The sequence below is a fragment of the Ovis aries genome, chromosome 13 (assembly GCF_016772045.2).
Source record: "Ovis aries strain OAR_USU_Benz2616 breed Rambouillet chromosome 13, ARS-UI_Ramb_v3.0, whole genome shotgun sequence".
Classification (NCBI taxonomy): Eukaryota; Metazoa; Chordata; class Mammalia; order Artiodactyla; family Bovidae; genus Ovis; species Ovis aries.
Window position 1 is genome coordinate 18,369,296 of NC_056066.1, and position 22,379 is coordinate 18,391,674.

A 22,379-nucleotide genomic window follows, 5' to 3' on the forward strand; every position below is an offset into this window, starting at 1 on the left:
GAATCGACCAAAAGCACCATGAGATTTAAGATTGATTTGTGTATACTCAGTCGCTCAGTCATGTCCAATTTTTTGGGACCCTGAACTCCAATACTTTGGCCACCTGATGCAAAGAGCTGACTCATTGGAAAAGACCCTGATGCTGGGAAAGATTGAGGGCAGGAGGAGAAGGGGACGACAGAGGATGAGATGGTTGGATGGCACCACCAACTCAATGAACATGGGTTTGGGTGGACTCTGGGAGATGGAGATGGATAAGGAAGTCTGGAGTGCTGTGGTTCATGGGGTCGCAAAGAGTTGGACACGACTGAGCGACTGAAGTGAATGGACTGTAGGGTCCTCGACAGGCTCCTCTGTCGAAGGGATTCTCCAGGCAAGAATGCTGGACTGGGCTGTCATGCTCCACTCCAGGGGATCTTCCTGACCTAGGGATCAAACCTGGTTCTGTGTTGCAGGCAGATTCTTTACTGTCTGAGAGCAGCTAGAAAATTCTGAATTCTAGTCTCACATTTTCCTACTGGCCAGGGAAAGACTGGAAACAAGTTACTTATCTTCTCTGAATGGCAGTTGATATGTGTGTGTGTGTGTGTGTGTGAAATACTACCTTCTGACCCTATCATAAGCTTTCTGTGAGGATAAAACAGAATTCAAAGTTATCAAAATGAAGGCAACAATATTATTAACTTATTGATTCAATTCAACTACCGCCTGAAGTTGTTTTTAAACTGTTTTTTATTTATGCTGTGAGTGTGAGCTTTTGTGTTTAGACCTCTGATAACTCATAAATAAGAACATCATATAATGGTGTTATGTAAATAATACTGCATGTTTGTGAGGCTGCAATGTATGGGGTTATCTCACTTGATTGTTACAGCTGTGATATTTAGAACAGAAGGGATTCATATGTGCACTTTATGTATACAAAGAAGCCACAGCCCAGAGGCACTGTGTCTTATTCCAAGAAGGTAGAGGAGCTTGGTATTTATGATTTTTCATGCAATGTCCTTTCTAAACTATGGTTGTTACCAACACCTTACCAGATTACAGCGAGGAAATGAGGCTTTTAAAGAGCTGTGTAAAAAAGGAATGTCTAAAAATACTGCTCACTGTCTTGAATATCTGCCTGAAATCACCTCCATAAGTCTTAATCATAAGAACAAAATGAACACATATTTGAAATGCCTAGATATGGTCTTAAAATTTCACTTCCTCCCAAACAGCACCATTTCACAGCAAGCTGCCATTTTTACCCCCTAGTAACTGCCATCCACAGATTGTATTTCTGAAGAGTGTTCATTGTTGCCCATTTTGTCTTTCAGCAACAGATCAACTCCTAGCAACCATGATCGGATACAGCGTCTCCGGCAAGAATTTCAGCAAGCAAAACAGGATGAAGACGTGGAGGATCGGCGACGTACCTATAGCTTTGAACAACCCTGGGTGAGTGTCTGGTGCCTCCACACAGTTGTAGGAAGTCCTACAACTTCTCTGCAGTAAAAGCCATTAATAGCTGTGACCTTGGACCTTTACAAAACGAGACGAGATGGAGCCAAATTCCTTTGACCTTTAGCATATTGACCTTTTCCCTCATTTCCTTCTGGGTTTCATCATTGCTAATTTCATTTTTATATCTTGTTGCACCATCTGTCCATTACATAATAGGTTTCATTTGCCTGACGACAAGACAGAGCAGGAATATTCTGACTCGCAACTATGCCTTTTTTAAAGTTTACTAAATATTTTCTATATACATTTTTCTGAGAATCAGAGCCTAAATAAATTAGTTCTGGGTATCTATGGTGTATCTACTCTGTACAAAGTACAGTATTTAGAGATTCTTGATTCTCCCCCATCCCCTCTGTGTATTTGTTGAACCCTGCCATGTATCTTCCTGTAGCGCAATTCCATTTCTTCCTCCCAAAGCCTCCAGAGTGGTCTTTCTACAGCAAAGCTTTGAATGGGCTTCTCAATGTCCCCAAGATAAGTCCAGATTCCACAGTGTGGCAGGCTAATTAATCCTCCCCAATCCAGCCCCAGATTTAAGCTCTGATCTTGTGTTTTGTCTTAGAGATGATAGCCCATGTGCGGATGTGAGGTGTTGAAGCAGATTTGGGGGTTCAAGATGATGGGAATTGTGAAGACTCTGAAAACTTGAGGGAGAGAGTTAATTAGAAATGAGTAAATAGGCTGCTGGAGGCAGGAGAATCTAGCTGAAGTAATGTATTAGTTAAGTCTAGTCCACATGGTGGTGGGATCATAGCCAACAACACTTTAAGGGCTGGGAATAGAAAAATAATTATTTTTAATTTATTTTATTGAAGTAGAGTCAATTTACAGTGTTGTGTTCATTTCTGCTGTACAGCAAATGATTCAGTTATATTTATACATTCTTTTCACATTCTTTTCCATTATGGTTTATCACAGGATTTTGAATAGAGTTCAATATAGTAGGACCTTGTTATTTAGCAAAATAATTTTTTAGATTAATCCCATGATGAGAAATGGCAAGACAGACATGGCAGAAAGTGAAGGAAGGCAAGCCTGGGGAGGATGCTGGTGGAGCACTGCCCCGGCTGGAAAGGTGGTCAGTGCAGCTCAGGGAGGTGTTGCCACGAGAGCCTGAGAGGATGCTGGAGTGGGGGCGGGGTATCAGCAGTCTAGGATTCTGAAGCCTAGGAGGCTGTGGTCAAAAGAGTGTGTTTTTGGAGTCTTGGAACATCTGGATGGTGTTGGGATCAAAGGTGTCCCATCCATGCATGTAAATTCCTAAAGCAGAGGAGTGATTAGGGTCCCAAAAGTAAATGAGTTCAGTTCACTGTGTCAGGAATATGATTACACTCAATATTTGGGAGAATGAGAAGGGAGAATGAGAAAAGGCTGACACAGAACTGAGTGTGGTCATATTGTAGGGAAGGAGAGACAAACATGGGAAGATGGTAGGAGCTTTCCATGCTAGTTGGAAAGTCTGAACATGGATGGTATCAGAACAGAATGCTGGCCCACTAGCCAGGTCAGAAAATAATTTTAATTTTTTTTCTCCAGGCATCAGTTTTCTTATTTGTAAACCAAGGGGATTACAGTAGCTGATTGAGTGTCAGTTACTAAACCTTTTGTTAGAATAAACATTTAAAAGGAAACTGGGTGTGTAAAGCAGCTATCAGTGAGCTCCTCGGTTGCATACAGAGGTCTCCGTGGACCCAGGTGACTGCAGCCACGGTTCAGAGCTTATCCAAGTGTGGTCCATGGACCACCTGTGAGAAGCCCTGCTCCAGAGTTTAGAGCATTGCTGAGGTCCTCTTTGGACCTAAAATCCAACATGGTTAGTACATTCCACACAAAGCCAGAAACCCATAGACATTATTATCTGGAATTTGGTGATCAAGTTGGAGTTTGTAGAACTTTCATTTTGTGAATGAAAGAAGGGAAAATTGGAGAAGTCATCCCAGTTTGAAGGACCTCCCCTTGGCTCAGGTGAGAAAGATAGGGGCCTTAGAAGAGACAATATGAGAACTGCATCCTGGAAGAAATCAACGGTAGCCGACTTTGAGAGTTTATAAAACATGTAAATACCTATGAAAATCTAATTGTCCTCTGCAACAATATCACTATTAATAATATGTAGTTTATTTTCCTAGATGGTAAGTAAAATGAGTCATTCCCATGTAGCAACAGGATGGAATTATGTTCATTTACTTCTATTGTTTGGCTTAATGACTCAACCTAGTCCTGTTAGGCTTCTTAAAGCCAACCTCTTTGTGTTGTGGGATAAACATCCTTAACTATGTATATTTTCACAAAGGTGCTGAAAGGAAGAATGAGGCCAGTGCAACCTGAAGGGATAGGCATATGAAAATGGTTCTCATACCCCCAGCTCTATAGAGCTCCAGCCCAGCAGGGGCAGCGTTGTGCCATTTTACTTTACCTGGGTGTGTGAATTTCCAAGCAGCATGTTTTATTCTAAAATTAATTATTTAACTCATCAAATTTCTTGAGTGTTCATTATGTTCTGTTTATTATTGTGTTTAGCTCGGGAAAACAAAGAAAGAAAGCCCTTAGAATCCTAGAATCAAGCTGATACAAAAGAAGGGATGCTGCATGCAGTCTTGATAGGGAAAAGAAGGGACATTTGAAGACAAAGGAACCACACCCAAGTTGGTTGTCGGTGTGCACAAAAAGCTTGAAAGAACACATCTTTTAAGTTGAAAGATATTTCAAATATATAACTTTGAGAAACAGAGGAACCCATCTTTGGGACCTAAGATTAATTGGAATTATTTCTGGATAGTAACATCATGTCTCTACAGGTTTGTTGGAAGCGAAATGAGCATTTCCTACTCCTTAGGTCTAGAAGTTTTGTACTGAGAGATGTGGCAACAATTTGGTATCCATTTGATATCTTTCTAAGTTTTCTTTTAATGTAGGACATGAACATTTTGGCATATATTTCTATGTTATCTATTGAATATGAGCAATCATGTTGGAAATTTGAGACTATCTTATATATTAGGAAACTCAACTACTGAAGTTCATAGGCCAAATTAGTGTGTATCAAAAATGCCATAGCAACTTCAGATGGACCACTTGGCTTGTAAGATCTTTTCCTATTGAGCTGGGAATTATTTGGATGACAGGCTGATTACCTTGGGAATGGAATAATTTCCTAAATTGTGGGTCACAAGTTGACTTTATTTATATATTTTTTTCATTTTCAAACAGTTGGGATCTTGCTGGGTACTCCCCATTCTACAGATCATGTAAATGGCTTCAAGTGACAGTAATTCTATGTAGTGTGTTAATTTTCATATCAATTCTCATTGTTGCCTTAGGAAGAGCTGCTCAGTTGTTCAGAATGTAGCATGGTCTATGGTTTTTATTATCTGTTTTACAAAAAGAATTTTGAGTATCTTGGACTGTTTATTCTCTTCTCATATATATTCTGACCTTGAAAGATCACTGTATTTGGAAAAGATGAGACCATGAGCTCACCTACTGGAACTGTTTGAAATCATTTTAGTGTTAAGGAACCACAAGCACATCTTCAAGCTGTGGGTACAACTTAGACCATATTAGCTGAAATTGTCCTGCTTGTTGGAAATGCCCACACGTGCAGTGCAGTCAGATATATCATACAGAAAAATACCCAAGCCAATGACTTCACGCACAGAGAGAGATGCTACAGAAAATTCCTCCAAGTGGTCCTTTTTAACTCTCCCATTTTTCAAAATGTTCTCTTGACTCTAGCAACACAGAATGCACCTGTTCCCGGGCTTTTGTTCAAAATAACATTTGGGCCGGAGGGAGCTGATTTTTGGCACAAAGGGTCTTTAGATGAGCAGAGGCCTAGAAAATTTCCTTAGCTCCATAATTGAAGTGAGTTATCTCCCAAGTTGAGTAAAAGAAGAAGAAGCAGGAAAAGCAACTTCTTCCCCATGAAGTGCCAGGTGCAGCATAAATAAAGCAGCAAGTTGCTTTAAATCTTTCTTAAGATAATGGAACAATAGCTGAGGTTAGGGTTATTATCACAGAGCTCAGATATGGACAGGACTTAGTGTGTTGCTTTTAAAAGAATTAAATTGCAGGCTGCAGACCTAAGTACAGTATGCTGTTAAAACTTTGCAGATACCTGACTGTTGCCCACAGCAGACTCACTGACTGAGACGGTTGATGGATGGGATAATGGAGCCTTTAATAGCTCTATTGCTAAATCCTTTCCATCCTGGGTGGGTAGGGACTGAAAGTAGTTTAGTCCTTCAGATAGAAAATTGATCCTCCACAATGTGAAAATCCTCTTCTCCCCCAAGCTTTCTTCTAGCTGTCTGTCCTCAGACAAAACAAAATCTGCTCCTTTCTCCATTTTCCCACTTTGGACTTTTGTTTTTAAAGAAACTTCTGTTTTCCGCGTTTATTTACTTACTTGGCCGGGCCAGGTAGTTGCAGCACTTGGGATCTTCTATCTTCGTTGCAGCATGCAGGGTCTTTAGTGAAGGCATGTGGAGTCTGGTTCCCTGACCAGAGACTGAATCCAGGACCCGTGTATTGGGTGCACAGAGTCTTAGGCACTGGACCGTCAGGGCACCCCTACCTTGGACTTTTATTGGCTCCTTTTACCACTTTAGCATCTCACCTGCTTTAATTAGAGGGCTGGTCAGACTGCACAGCCATCCTACACCCCTAGACTGCCTTCCCTGGACCAGGGGAGTTTGAGGAAATGATGGTTCTCTTTTTGTCTTCCTCTTTCTTAAGACTTATAGGCATCTGCTGTGATCCCCTCCTAGCAGGCCTCCACGTGTGGACTCAGGAAATGCCTTCTTAGTTGACAGCCTTACTGTGTGGAGTTTGACTCCAGTTCACATTGGGTGCCCATCACCTCCCTTGGAAATCCACCTGGAGGGAGCCATTCTTGCAGCGAAGGGGTGCCCTGGAGTCGTGGAGGGGTGTCCTTGTGCTGCTGCAGAGCAGCCCTCTTTCTTGGAGTCCCATGACCTGAGGGCTATTATACCCAAGGAGCCCTCTGGTGGTGAAGTGCGCGAGGCTGCCTGCCTCCCATCAGTGACGCTGGAAGGCTGCTCCTTTATTTTCAACCTATCTGCTGATTCCAACGGGAAACCAGATCCTAGCCGTGGTTGGGAAAGATGAGAAGAAGACAAATAGTGTGTTAAGACCAAAACACATATTTATAAAATCTTGATGAGGGAAATTGGTATGCACTGCCATTTTTCAACCATTACTCACATCATTAGTAGCAATTAAGCTTTTCAACATTCAGAACCCACAGAGTTCAATCGATAGCTGTGTCAGTACAGTGTGTGATGGGTAGAGGGGAGGAGGGCTGGGAGGACAGGATCCAGAGGCAAAAGTTAACTTTGTTTGGATTAGAAGTTGGCAGTTAAGTCCGCAATAGAAAATCATTTACCAGTGTTAGCAATGGCCACTTTTAAACAGAGTCAAAAACTTACACCCTTAACATGATTCAGTGACCTTTTGTTATCGGAAGATGGAATTCATACTAGGATCACAGTATATTTGAATCGCTAAAATGAGAACTTTAAATCTCAAGGGATATCATTGTTCTTTGTGTTATTATTGCCATCTTCATTGCCATCATCTTCATCACAGGTTTTCATCCAGAGCACACAGACTTTGCATTTTATTTTTGCTCTCTCTACATGCCCTGGACATATGTGAAAATTTGAAAAAAAATTTTTTAATTGGAGTATAATTGCTTTACAATGTTCTGTTAGTTTCTGCTGTATAATAACATGAATCAGCTATATGTATATACATATCCCCTCCCACCTCCCCACATCTATCCCTTCTAGGTCATTACAGAGCTGAAAATTTTGTTATTCGTAATTTAAGTAGAAGAAAACCCACCCCAAATAATCACTTATAAGACTATTACAAATATGTGTGAATACATACAAAAGAACACACACATATTCTTACAGGCTTTTTCTTATCTATAAGAAGAAAAATTAGTGTATTTAAAATTATTAAATACTTTATGTAAATGTTAATAGAACTAATGAATTTTATTCATGAGGCACATTTTTACATGAAGCTCTAAAAGTCTTGTAATATCACCTAGTTCTAATCAGTTCTGAAACTTGTAGGGTGTGTATTTATTTTTGTTCTTTATTTAGTATATTAACAGTTTGGGCTTTGTATTTTTATTTTTATGTATTATCTTTTTTAATTTGGAAAAATAAGGATGATTTTACTTAATGGAGAGAAATGCCAAAGCATTTCTTAATTTACTGAAATAGTACACAGAAGAGATTTTCACATTTTGTTCTACACTAGTAAGTAATAGGAGAAGGCTTGCCTGGAAAATCCCATGGACAGAAGAGCCTGGAAGGCTGCAGTCCATGGGGTCGCTAAGAGTCGGACACGACTGAGTGACTTCACTTTCACTTTTAACTTTCCTCCATTGGAGAAGGAAATGGCAACCCACTCCAGTGTTCTTGCCTGGAGAATCCCAGGCAGGGGGCAGCCTGGTGAGCTGCTGTCTATGGGGTCGCATAGAGTCGGACACGACTGAAGTGACTTAGCAGCAGCAGCAGCAGCAGCAGTAAGTAATACCAAAATTATGCAACTTTCAAGGTTTTATGTAATTTTTAAATATAATATAAATAGTAAAATCTCTTCATAATCATGATAAACACAAGTACTTTGCAGCTCATTTACCAAAACAACCTGCATAGTCTTGACTGGTGGTTTTTAAACATAAGCCATGAAGAGAGTCACGTAGCCGTGGTTTTCCAGCATATTGTGTAAGAGATAATCATGTATTTACTTCTGTCTTACAACCTCTATCATTATTATGGCCGTGGCAACCTTGGCTATTTTTTTTCCTTAAAAGGTCATTGCTTGTCACCCGTTTCATCGCAAACAAGGCCAGGGTTATTTATAATTTGCTGTCTTAAAACAGAGCTGCTGTCTTGTTATCTGGTGAATCTCTAGAATCATTACAATGATGCTTTGCCTGTGTGTTTCCCCATATAGATACTGCTTTGTCACTGTAGTTGCCGTTTTATCTGAAAACATTCCCTTCTCTGAGGGGTAACACATGATCTCTTTCTTCATTTCTGTCTTTATTTTTGTGATTTTGGACTCTAGATATTTCTATTTCTGCTGTTTCTGTTTCTGTTCTATTCTCTTTCTGCCATTGGGATGGAAACCACAAAACCCCAGTGTCTTAAAGTCAGGGTTCCTGGTGGTAATACTGTTTCCACAATTCACATTTTTATGAGATCTTCATTGAAATCATGAATCCGATTATTTTTGATGCAGCCTAAGTAGAGAATGGGCCAGGACAAACTTCTTTCACTGTTGCTCTGGGTCCATCATGCGCACAGTCTCCCTGGATATCTGTGGCCCAGTCAACTTTCATCCTAAAGATAAGGGTGATTCTTTCTAATAACCTATTCTTTCACACACTCTGAAAAGAGAGAGTAAAATATTAATAGCAAGGCTAGGGTGTGTATTTCATCAGAGTGAAGCAAACAATGAAATCTGTCAGTTTGCTGATTCCAGACTCCTTCCCTCATTCTAAGTTTTCAGATCCCACTCGATGATAATTTCATTACTGGGATTCATCCAGATGCACTGAGCTATGCCACTGATAAGGTTGGAGGTGAACAGTCCCAGAAAACACACAGTGGAGGAAACAAAAGCCCTTCAATTTTTTTTCTTCCCTCCATCAGTATCATATTTTCAGGACTCTGGGAGAAGCAACTTAAAAATACACCTGAAATTTCTACAAGACCTTGCATTTTCTTTTCACAGCTCCACAAGCAGCGTGTCATAGAACAGCATGAGCTTGAAAAGCTGGTTAGTAAATCTTGCAGCAGAATGCCAGGTCTTTCAAGACTGTTTGACACATGTGTGTAGCTTAGACTGAGTGTAAATGAAATGAAAATGGGGTTCTTTTTGAAGGCATATTTTCTTGCTTCGCTTTTCCTGTCCACTGGCCCTTCCCCGGGCTCCCCACCAACAACAGATCACCACAGCACTGTTCTGGGCCAGCCTCATCCAGGGTCACGGAAGAAACTGTTTGTCTCCTTAATGTTGTTGGCGAACAATTGCTTCATGCTTTGTTTGCATAAGCAGAACTCATTCGGCAACATGTTTTCTTTGCTGAAGGCACCACGGATGTTATTTGAACCGTGTTGTGGAGTGTGTCTCCGAATACACATTTGTTCCAATGTGTGTGGTTATAAACATCCACTAGTAGAGACTGGGGTATCGTAAAGTCTAATCTCTTCACATATTATTTTTGTATCGGGATATTTTTAATATGCTTGCTGACGATGCCCATATGCTTTGAAATTTTGTCCTGCATATTGCTTCATTATTGCTTACCAACAAATGGGATATGCTGGCTAGGCAGAAGGGGACAATAGAGGTTACTGCCTTTCTCTTTGCACAAAAGCCACCAGAGGAACCACTCTTTAAGGAACAAGCCTACATGTTATCTTTCCAGACTCCAAATGAGTGCTGAGACTCTTATTTTAGAAAGTGATTATCGAGTCTAAGTCTGCTATTGGCTTTCAGCTCTAAAAAAAAAAATCAATAACTTGTTTATCACAGACATTCTTCGTTTGGAATAAATCTATTGCACAATGTTGCATAACACAAAGAGGACAGAGGTTGACGAGTGCCAAAAAGGGTTACTTAAGAGTGCGTGCCATTGATGGCTATGATCAACCTTTGTTGGGTGTTTGTAAAGTTAGAGGCATCGTTGCCTGTTTTGAGTGGAGCTGCTTTCAAAATGTACCATCATAAAGGCAAGCTCAAAGCCAATGGCAGAAGCTAAAGCAGGCACAATGGCCCAGCACCATACACTCCCCCAGTATCTGGTTTCGTTCAGTGGCAGCTATCAGCAGCCGACCTGCTGCATGAAGTGTTTAGCCAGAAGGATTGACTGTTTCTCTGTAGCATATAATTAACCTGGGTAAAAATGCCGTTTCTTAATAACTGAGGCAAAGTGTATTATTTCACAACCAGTTCCAGGAGCTATTAGCTTGCAGATTTATTCTTTGGATAAGCTATTCTGTTTGCATGTGGCTGCCACGGTAGACCTGAATATGGTGAACTGTGCCTGATGCTGCTACTGCTGCTAAGTCACTTCAGTCGTGTCCAACTCTAACTCCTTAGTTGTCTAAGAAACTGCTGCTGCTGCTAGGTCGCTTCAGTTGTGTCCGACTCTGTGTGACCCCATAGACAGCAGCCCACCAGGCTCCCCCATCCCTGGGATTCTCCAGGCAAGGACACTGGACTGGGTTGCCATTTCCTTCTCCAATGCATAAAAGTGAAAGTGAAGTCACTAAGTCATGTCCGACTCTTCACGACCCCATGGACTGCGGCCCACCAGGCTCCTGTGTCCATGGGATTTTCCAGGCAAGAGTAATGAAATGGGGTGCCATTGCCTTCTCCGGGTGAACTGTGCCTCAGGTCAGTTCAGTTCAGTTGGTCAGTTGTGTCCGACTCTTTGCGACCCTATGAATTGCAGCACACCAGGCCTCCCTGTCCATCACCAACTCCCGGAGTTCACTCAGACTCACATCCATCAAGTCAGTGATGCCATCCAGCCATCTCATCCTCTGTCGTCCCCTTCTCCTCCTGCTCCCAATCCCTCCGAGCATCAGAGTCTTTTCCAATGAGTCAACTCTTCACATGAGGTGGCCAAAGTATTGGAGTTTCAGCTTCAGCATCATCACCTCCAAAGAAATCCTAGGGCTGATCTCCTTCAGAATGGACTGGTTGGATTTCCTTGCAGTCCAAGGGACTGTCAAGAGTCTTCTTCAACACCACAGTTCAAAAGCATCAACTCTTCGGTACTCAGCTTTCTTCACAGTCCAACTCTCACATCCGTACATGACCACTGGAAAAACCACAGCCTTGACTAGACGGACCTTTGTTGGCAAAGTAATGTCTCTGCTTTCAATATGCTATCTAGGTTGGGCATAACTTTTCTTACAAGGAGTAAGTGTCTTTTAATTTCATGGCTGCAGTCACCATCTGCAGTGATTTTGGAGCCCCCCAAAATAAAGTCTGACACTGTTTCCACTGTTTCCCCATCTATTTCCCTTGAAGTGATGGGACCAGATGCCATGATCTTCATTTTCTGAATGTTGAGGTTTAAGCCAACTTTTTCACTCTCCACTTTCACTTTCATCAAGAGGCTTTTTAGTTCCTCTTCACTTTCTGCCATAAGGGTGGTATCATTTCATGCAAAGATGGGCTCGATAAAGGACAGAAATGGTATGGACCTAACAGAAGCAGAAAATATTAAGAAGAGGTGGCAAGAATACACAGAAGAACTGTACAAAAAGATCTTCGCGACCAAGATAATGTGTGATGGTGTGATCACTCACCCAGAGCCAGACATCCTGGAATGTGAAGTCAAGTGGGCCTTAGAAAGCATCACTACGAACAAAGCTAGTGGAAGTGATGGAATTCCAGTTGAACTGTGCCTAGTTTCAGCTACTGTCAGTTCAAAATTTAACTGTCATTCTTTAACAAAAGGAAAATCAGCTCCATTGCGTCCTACTGCTATACTAAGATGCATGACTACTGAAAGCTTCACCAGCATGGCCGACCTTCCAGTGTGCAGCCTGGGACTTTCCTACTGTTGTGAATTACTGAAGCAAATTTTTATGTTTTGGGCACTTTTAAAATTGGGCTAAAGTTGCTTTACAATGTTATTAGTTTCTGCGGTACAAGGAAATGAATCAGCCATGTATATACATACATCCCCTCCCTCTTGGCTCCCTTCCCCACCTCATCCTACCCCTCCAGGTCATCACAGAGCATCGAGCTGCACTCTCTGTACTGTGCAGAAGCTTCCCACAAACTATCCTAGTGTTCTGAGAAGGGTTGTTCCCCTATATTTGCTTCCTATACAAGGGATGAAATTAAAAGACGCTTACTCCTTGGAAGAAAAGTTATGCCCAACCTAGATAGCATATTGAAAAGCAGAGACATTACTTTGCCAACAAAGGTCCATCTAGTCAAGGCTATGGTTTTTCCAGTGGTCATGTATGGATGTGAGAGTTGGACTGTGAAGAAATCTGAGTGCCGAAGAATTGATGCTTTTGAACTGTGGTGTTGGAGAAGACTCTTGAGAATCCCTTGGACTGCAAGGAGATCCAACCAGTCCATTCTAAAGGAGATCAGCCCTGGGTATTCTTTGGAAGGACTGATGCTGAAGCTGAAACTCCAATACTTTGGCTACCTCATGTGAAGAGTTGACTCATTGGAAAAGACTCTGATGCTCGGAGGGATTGGGGGCAGGAGGAGAAGGGGACGACAGAGGATGAGATGGCTGGATGGCATCACCCACTTGATGGACTTGAGTTTGAGTGAACCCCGGGAGTTGGTGATGGACAGGGAGGCCTGGGGTGCTGTGATTCATGGAGTCGCAAAGAGTCGGACGCGACTGAGCGACTGAACTGAACTGAATTGACACAAGGGATGTAAACTAGTGTCTGATGTCTATATTTACCAAGCCTCACTAGGCAGACTAGAAAGGTGGATCTCTCAATTTTAAACCATTCTAAGGCCGTAATTAAAATTTAGGATGATGGGGTATATGGGGCTCACAAGACCAAAAAGGTGCCTCTTGAGAAAGCTGCACTCAATTTTTAAAAAACTCACGGAGTCACATATTGTTTCCGTGTCAGCCTCTGAGAACTGAAAGAGTCACCAAGTCCTGTGCTATTCGGAGTTCCTTTCCCGTGACCTGTGTTGCGTTCTCTCCTGCAGCCCAACTCCAGGCCATCAGCGCAGAGCGGGCGACACTCGGTGTCGGTGGAGGTGCAGATGCAACGGCAGCGGCAGGAGGAGCGCGAGAGCTTCCAGCAGGCCCAGCGCCAGTACAGCTCGCTTCCCCGGTACGCGCCACCCCCACCCCACCCCTGCCCTGTCCCTGTCCCTTGGGAAATCCCTCCTTCCCAGTGCACTGGCTTTTCCACCTCCGAGGAACCGCTCATAGATTGTGGGAACTGTGGCTTACTTGGCCAGACCACTGCCTGGCAGGGGGACCAGGCAGGAAGGTGTTTCAGGAGATGCCAGCATCCCCAGCTGACAGCTCCCTCCTAGAAAGTGAAGTGACCTGCTCCCCGCAAGGACGGGGCTTAGGGGTCCAACCTGGGATCTGGTGTTTGTTCTGTGACCTCCTGTGGGGCCGGAGACAGATTCCTCCACCAGGAAATGGAAACAGAACTTTTACTTTGCACGGCTCGGTGGTAGCTAGCATAAATGGACCTTGTAAATCTAGAGTTCTCCAAAAGGACAGGTGTAACTAGTGTAAAAGCTCAAGGGGCTGTGGTCTTCTTGGCCAAACGCTTGGCTTCCTGTATTTTAGTTGTGTTTGAGATTATTTTTTAAGGGATGGAGGAGAGCTCTCATAAAGTATGTGAGAAGAAGTGAGAAGAGAAATGTCCAGGACTCGAGAAGGGGAGGGACGGGGGTGGGAGGGCCTGGCGGGAAGATAGGGGGAGACCCGGGGCTTCATCCTCAGGAAGAGGATAAGATAGAAGCAAGTACATCCACTGGGTTTCTCCTGCTCACCTTCCAAAGCTACTCGGTCCTCCAAACCGATCCTTTCATCCTGGCGTACCCCTCTCCATGCCCACTGGTGACCCTCTTCTGCACCCCACCCCGTGCCTCTCTCCCACCTCTCCTCTGAAGAGGACGCCATAGACCTGAGGCTTGCTGCTGTGGGACCACTGCTGTCAGTCAGTGATTCCCCAAAGAAACAGAACTTGCCCTTTGGTCAACTGCAGCTTCCTTCTGGTTAGCCATTCTATTCTGTGTGGATAGGAGAAAAGTAGAAACCTTGAAAAGAAAGAGTGCCGTGAGTTTAGGCGTGCGGACTGGTCGACCTCTACACCGTCTTCACTCCTTTTAGAGAGTACAGGTGTGTGTGTGTGTGGGGGGTGTAATTTGCAAGTAACTTTTACAGTAAGTCCCCTACATACAAATCTTCAAGTTGTGAGCCTTCAAAGATGCAAATATGCGTTCCATCAACGATAGGCTTGAGTGAAACTGCAGCTTGCCCTCCGTCTCCTGTTGCTGATGACCCTTCAGCTCTACCATCTCCCAGCTCCTCTTCCTCCTCCCGTCAGTAACTTCTTGCCTGTTCACTCCATGCCAGTCCCTGTATACCAGCTGTTGTACTAAACTACTGTAGTTTTCAAGGTACTGTACTGTAAGGTTTAAAATGATTTCTTTATTTTGTGTGTTTGTTTTTTATATATTATTTATGTGAAAAGTATTATAAACCTATTCCAGTACAGCACTACAAGGCCAATTGTGTTAGTTGGGTACCTAGGCTAACTTTGTCAGACTTACGAACAAATTGGACTCCTGAACACGCTCTCAGAACGGAACCCGTTTGTATGTAGGGGACTTACTGTAGTCTGCCCTCCATATCCGTGGTTCCATCCATGGCTTCTCTGTATCCTCAGATTCAACCAACCACAGACGTGTTGTCCTGAGGTATTCATTATTGGAAAATATCCACGTATAAGTGGACTCATGCAGTCGAACAAACACAGTTCACGGGTCAACCGTAACTCCACAGTGTGCACCTCTGATTGAGGAAATCAGAAACTCGGGGTCTTGCACACAGCTTGGTTCCTTGCAGAGCCACCTCACTCAGCTAGAGGCTGGAGGGAAGTTGAGGGGGCCGTGACCCACATGAACTAGAAGCAAATCCCAGTTTCTGACATATGATATTTTTCAGACACTTGACCTCTGCTCTTTGGATATGGACAATTGACAGAGTTTGGTCTAAACAAGTCGCCGTGGCATTCGATACCAAAAAGATTTCACACACACACACACACACAGAGTTCAGTTGCAAAGTGGAACATAAGAGAAAACAAATGGTCAGGACTTGGAATCAGGCACGCTAGATGAGGTGGTTTGAATTAGAGGGCTGTATACTCACCAGAGGGGTTTGTGAAGTCTTGCCGTGATTACGGAGACCTCTAGGCTGAATTCAGGTTCCACTGTGAAATGTCAGTGAGAAACACTAGCCAGGGGGTAACACGAGATCAGTGGGGAAAGGAGACCCGATCAGCCCAACACTCAATCCTTAACTGGAGGCGGATTTTTTTTTAAAATTCCTAAATTAGTTTTCTTTTTTCTGTTTTACTCTCTTTTTAAAAAAACCCTTTTTAAAATTTCTAGCTTTATTCCTTAGTATCCAAAGTGTTAAAGTGTTGGTCGCTCAGTTGCATCCGACTCTATGCAACCCCATGTACTGTAGCCCACCAGGCTCCTCTGTCCATGAAATTCTCCAGGTTAAGAATACTGGAGTGAGTTGCCATTTCCTTCTCCAGCGGATCTTCCTAACCCAAGGATTGAACCCAGGTCTCCTGCATTGCAGGCAGGTTCTTTATAGTCTGAGCTACCACAGAAGTTGTAGTATCCAAAAGGCAGCTCTAAATCTGAGCAGTAGAAGTAGGTTGGGTCATAGTCACTGATAAAAAAGTGTATTCAAGACCCTTGGGGGATGTTTTTCTCTCTTCCCTTTTCCCACCGTCTGTTTCCTCTCCAGCTTTCCTCCTGCCGTTGGTGGTTTCTTGCTCATCCTCCTCGTTTCCTGGCTGTGTCTCCGTGCCCTGATTCAGTCTCCCCACCATGCCCATGTATTATGTGTCTCCACTGCTTGTCACCTTGTCAGCCCAGCTCTGTCTTCATCCCCCTGTGCCCTCCTCAATGTGATGCCTGACAGCTTTCCTCAGGTGTGGGGGCTTTTCTGGGTGTCCTCTATGTGAGGGTGGTCTTCAGACATAATCACCAAGAGGCGATTATTGCCAAACCAGGGCGTGGGCTTTGGGTGGCCTCAGGCATCTCCAGCGAGCTCATTCCAGGACCCAACAAACCTGTGTGTTGGTCGTAAAGATTCACTGGAAGAAATGATGCTTTGTTGCCCCCGTGGTTATTGGTGGCCTTTGAGTGACCCTGGGACGGTGGAAGGGTTGCTTCTGGTTCTCACTCTGGGACATGTTTGTGAGTTGCTTCTCTGAGTGAAGATTCTCCAGTTTGTCTTTGGTGCCTTTTTTGCTCCTTGATCTGTACCAACCCTTCTGTCCCGAAAGACAAAATGCTAATCTTTTTGTTTATTTTCTTCTTTGGTCAGAAAAATGCTCCCCCAAAACTCAGAGCCTAATCATTGGAGGCAAAGTCACTGATTGGTCACCCATGAGCTGTATATGCTGTACTTTTGTGAGCATTTTACAGATGTGATTTCTTTTATTGCTCCCCATAATCCTATGAGGTTAGAGATTCTGTCTGTTGCATTGAGGAAGCCACCTGAGCCCAGAATAGAGAGCTTTCCCAGGCTCACAGCTGCATGTGCAGACCCAGGGCTGGATCCATGTCCTTGGGACACCCAGCCGGTTTCCCACTGTTCCCCATGCCTGCGTGCCTCATCTTCCAGTAAGTGGAGGAAACTTACTGTCTGCTGCTTTCTCGTGTTTCTCTACAACCTGCTCATTTCTTGTCCTGTTCTTTAATCAAGAGCTTGCTGATACACTAGCTTCCTTTCCAAGGTAGTGTGTGTATGTATGTACGTGTCCACGTGTACACATCTGTGTGTATGAACTTTCCCCACATGTCTTACTTCAAACCTCAGGGAGGTGTTCTTCCTTCTCTCTGAACTGTTTAATCTGAAGAAAATTTTATCTACAAGAAATTCTTTTTCCCACTTTGTCATAATCTCCATCCCAAACAAACTGTTAATGAATTTTCAATGTGTCCTAGTACAAAAAGACTCTCTTCCTGGAATGATTCAACTTCTAGTCCATGACCACGTGGAGCAAAGCCTCAGGCTTCATGCAGGGGACCAGGATGGGCAGGACTAGTGGATCCCAGTGGACCAAGGTTGAAGAAGCTTATCTCCAGTTATCCTTAAATTGATAGCTAACCCATGAAAGAATCCCATGTTGTTGCTATAACATCAGTAACAAGTTTGTTGTTTTAATTAAAGTTTCATGATTAATATCAAATCCCTTGGTTTCATGCTGGCACTTTCCATCATTCACAGCTCTGAGCAGATTAATTTATGACTCTTTAAGTGGAGATAATCAGTGCTTTAGGCAAATAAACTATTCCGTCAAATGTAAGGATTCTTGCCTGAGCTGATTGTACCCAGGGCCTGATTCCCATTACAAGGATGAATATACTTTAGACTGTTTAATTCATCATTAAACAGTCATTGCCAGAGATGATTCTGAACAGTAGTTCATCTTCCTTATTGAGAATACCCTTGGCTACATTTTAGGTCATATGGAAAATGGGCGGATTTCATCCCAGCCATATTGATGGCACGCCTGAATGTTCAGAAATGCAGATGGCTTCATTCCTATGGGAGACCCAGTGCTGCATAGACCTTACTTTCCCCTACCGAGTCTTTCTGAACACTCCATCATGTTGTGTGTGTTGATGTGAAAGGCTGAACAATGCATACTGTCACTGAATCACTTTTTTATTGATAAATGAAGCAATATATTTTGTTTTATGACTCAATTCTCACTCCCTCTCTTCCATTTTCAAGGCGAAAAAATTAGGGCATGTCTGTCTTTCTGGCACAAAATCATAGCCAATCTTTATCATAGCCAATCTTATTGTAAATTCATAAAAGCATCTAGAGACTTGATAGTAAATTAAAGATGTTTCCAAACAATAATGTTTCCTGAAAATGATGTGCAACTTTATTGCAGAAAGGATAAGAAGTTGAAATTTCTATAGGACTCTGATTTATTTCCCCATCTCAGGATGACAGAATATGAGTAAGTTACCCTGGCCTTGGATGAGGATACTGTGGGCAGAAAATGGTGCTTACTCCTCACACACCCAGGTTCTGCAATCTTGATGAGCGTGTGTTCCAGAGGTAGTCAGTTGCTGACATATATAACTCGAAAGCCACGGCTTTAAGGGACTGCCTGTTGCATTTTTAATCATAGAGGAGTCTAGACTTAAATCTTTCATCACTGAAGTCATATTGTAATCCATTCCATGTACTTCATATTAGCTAGCATCTCTGGCATGAGGGTGGCAGCTGTGTAAAATATTTGTTTGGCTTGTTTAGAATTGAATTGTAATGTTGTAAAGCGAGCAATTATTGCTGGTACAGAAGCTGCCAAATCTCTAATACCCCTATAGAGCATCCTGCCAATGAGTCTAAATTGCAGGATATATTGTTACCCTAAGCGGAACAGATCACACCCGCCCAGACGCAGGAGGAAGACCCTGTTTCTGAGTAGCTGTGGAGTCTGTTTGCTGTCTCTCCTGGGCAGCCATTGTTCATCCAGGCTTGTCTCAGACTTGAGCTTGCCAGAGTCAGTCACCTTTTCATCCTTCAGCTCCTATCACAATGTCTGAGAATCAGCTGAAGCCCAATACTTACCAGTAACATATGAGTGAGTTCCACTCTGAGCGTGCGTTTGAAAGTCCCATTTGTTCATAAGTCCAGCAAAGTTAGCCCAGGTACCTGACTAACACAATCGGCTATACAGTACTGTACTGGAATAGGTTTATAATACTTTTCACACAAATAATACATAAACAACAAACACAGAAAATAAAGAGAACATTTTTACTCTTAGAGTACATTACCTTGAAAACTAAATTAGTCCAGTACAACAGCTGGCATACAGGGGAATGAACAGGCAAGAAGAGTTACTGACTGGAGCAGGAAGAGGAGGTGGGAGATGGTAGAGCTGAAGGGTCATCAGCAACAGGAGATGGAGGGCAAGCTGGAGTTTCACTCATGCCTGACACTGATGGCACAGGTTCTGGTTCCTTGCTCGATTCAGTTCTATCTACCCTCTTGACAAAACGACCCGGTGATGTCTGCGTACATCCTGGGCCTGGAGTAAAGATGCTGTACTACCATACTCTACAGTACTGCACAGCGAAGTGCACAGAAGCACAGGCGCTTACAGAGGATGCACGCACATGGCAGTGTGCGCCAGACACGGGGACCAACACGCGACTGGACACACGAACGTGCGCTTGCATGTCTGAAAGCTCGTGACTTAAGGTTCATATATAGAGGACTTACTGTGATGTTTGTTGAGATATAGAAATGCTATTCTGGCTTCCCCACCACCACCCCCTCACTCTTCCCCTTCATCTCCCTCCCTCCCCTTTTCCCAACACTCACACTCACCTTGGGCTTTGCTTCCTAGGCAAAGCAGGAAGAACGCCAGCTCTGTCTCCCAGGATTCTTGGGAGCAGAACTACCCTCCCGGGGAAGGCTTCCAGAGTGCCAAGGAGAACCCCAGGTACTCGAGCTACCAAGGTTCCCGGAACGGCTATCTGGGCGGGCACGGCTTCAACGCCAGGGTCATGCTGGAGACCCAGGAGCTGCTCCGCCAGGAGCAGAGGCGGAAGGAGCAGCAGATGAAGAAGCAACCTCCGGCCCCCGAGGGGCTCAACAACTATGATTCATATAAGAAAGTCCAGGACCCCAGTCACATCTCCGCCAAGGGGCCCTTCCGGCAGGACGTGCCCCCCTCACCTTCTCAGGTTGCCAGGCTGAACAGACTCCAGACTCCCGAGAAAGGGAGGCCCTTCTATTCCTGAGCAGGAGGAGAGCGGACACTTCGTGTCATGCAATAAAGGACACTTTCCTACGAAGACTTGTATTCGGGAGTTTTTTTTAACACCCTGGTGGTACTGCGGAGTATTTCTGTTGCTGGTATCAGTGCCTTTAAGCAGTGTGGGCAGTTTGATGGAAGGCCTTAATGTCTTTGCCACTGTGTTTCACATGTCTATTTCATGGAAGAATTTCCCGCCATGTGACAATCACCTGTTCAAGGCATCCTACGCTCCTCCTCTCTTGGGTGCTGGGAACCTGGCCCAGCCTGGGAGACCCCGTGGCTTTGTGTTACCGCCCTGTGCAGCTTGTGGCAACAGATCATCCTGAAGTCACAGGTGATGTTGATCCCTCTTTGTTTTCCCCCTTGAGTTTCTCAGACCAAGTGACATCTCCATCTCTGGTGGATGAAACTGGATGACATACACCAGAAACTGGGGCTCTGTGGTACTTCCCAGCACAGTCATTTTTAACCCTTTGTGACCAGTATGGTTTCCCTTTTCTTTCTCAGCTCCTTGTAACGGGAATTTTCTTCATCTAAGAGAAGCTAAGCCATATTCCAACACTGTCTGGTTATCAGGGGGGTCCTTTTGTAACTGCCTTATAACTCAGTGTTATCAGTGATGTGATCATTCTGTCTGCATTTATAAATACCCTTGTTTAGTCCTATTCCCTCACACATGAGTTGAGTCATCACAGCTCTGCGTGGAGAACATAGGAGACGGGCTTCAGCCCCAGTGGGGCAGGGGGCTGCTCGCCCACCAGCCTGGTGCATGTCATGACATGGAGGGGGCGATAGCTTGAGAAAGAATTCTCCCAGGATGCGCGTCTGGCCCAGTACCTTCCAGTTGTCCTTTTAATTAGTTTTTATTTGATGAGTTGGCAAGAAGGGCATAGTGTGGGACAAAGATCAGGCAGACACTCATTTTGGGATTCCAAAATCTCACCTGCTGTCTCCGGCTTTTAAAGTCAATTGGAATTGATGTTTGTCTATTCATCCACCTGCTATCCCCCTGCCTGGTGATGCCATCAGGCTTCTACAGAATTCTGCCATGAAACGGAAAAGGTAAATAAGAGGACAGACATTCCACATCCCACAGAACGTTCTGGTGTCCCCAAACAGTGATAACGAAAGATTGCCCTTGTGTCGCTACGTTAACGTACGTGTGGGTCGTGAGGACCTGGTTTGCTCCCGTGTTTCCATCTTATCTGTTGGTTTGAGCATCCTGTTATAAACCATGGCTGGATTGCTAAAGTGCCTGCGAATCCCGACGTGAAAAGAAGCTTGAGATGAAAGCTCAGCGTATTGTGTGTTAACAAAAAGAAAAAAAAAAAAAGACATGTACTGATATGCCATTTTTTTTTTTTTACTGGCACATTGTATTTTTTGTGTCCATTTGTTTTTGGAAAATATGTGAGGGGTCCGTCCCCATTCTTGCGTCTCTTTTGCATCTCTGTGTAATAAGAGTTCTGTTTGTTCATGGAGCGTGGCGATGTTGAAATGATATGACCGGTGCAAGCGTGGTGACCTCTGACGACAGCAGCTCTTCCTCACAGCCTCCCCTGTGCTGTGAGGAACAGCTTTCCTGTACATATGAGACTTCTAATAAAAGGCATATTTCTTCCTGTTCTCTGTGTCTCTTTAGTATTCTTGTGAAAACTCACCTAGCTGGGTTTTTCAAAAGTCTATTAGCAGATGTGATTTTTTTCCCCCTATATTTAGAGAAAGTTGAAAATTTCCTCGTCTCTATCTGTGCAAACATGGAAATGGATGATTGATTGTTTATTTGAACACCTGAGGAGAGAGAGGACTGGGAAGAGAGAAGGACCTAATTAATGAGTTCACTGGAAGGCCCGGGCTGCCCAGAGTAGCTGGGAAATTCTGAATGGAAGGAGCTGATGATACACTAGAATAAATAAAAGAATAATTGGATAGAGAGCAATGTGTTAGTAAGAGTTCCACCATTGCCCTTTGCTCTATGGACCATTTAGACAGGCCAAATGTTCTGACTGAGTCCGCCATGTGTACCAGGAGCTCAGACAGCAGTCCAAATTCAAGCCCACTTTCAACTGGTTCAGTGCTTATTTCCCAAATTATACAATGAGACTTCTTCTCTTTCTTCCAGAAGGACGCTAGTTAATATTTGTATGGTGCTTTGAAGGCTCAAAGGGTGCTAGATCCCCGGGTGGGTCCCTGTCCAAAAGGCAGGCTTTGCAAAGACCTGTTCAAAATACCCTCCCATGGAGGGCCAAGCATCAG

General features: G+C 43.7%; 1 protein-coding gene across 28 annotated transcripts in view; it reads left to right on the plus strand.

Moving 5' to 3' along the window:
* Nucleotides 1–21,749, plus strand: part of PARD3 (par-3 family cell polarity regulator) — a 569,666-nt gene extending 547,917 nt beyond the window's left edge. For all 28 annotated transcript variants that reach the window (XM_027976558.2, XM_027976565.2, XM_027976560.2 and 25 more), the window contains 3 exons: nt 1,320–1,440; nt 13,270–13,397; nt 19,710–21,749. In XM_027976558.2, coding sequence (XP_027832359.2) covers nt 1,320–1,440; nt 13,270–13,397; nt 19,710–20,106 — 646 coding nt within the window. In that variant the 3' untranslated portion in view covers nt 20,107–21,749. The remainder of the gene's footprint in view (nt 1–1,319; nt 1,441–13,269; nt 13,398–19,709) is intronic.
* The last annotated feature ends 630 nt before the right edge of the window (nt 21,750–22,379 follow it).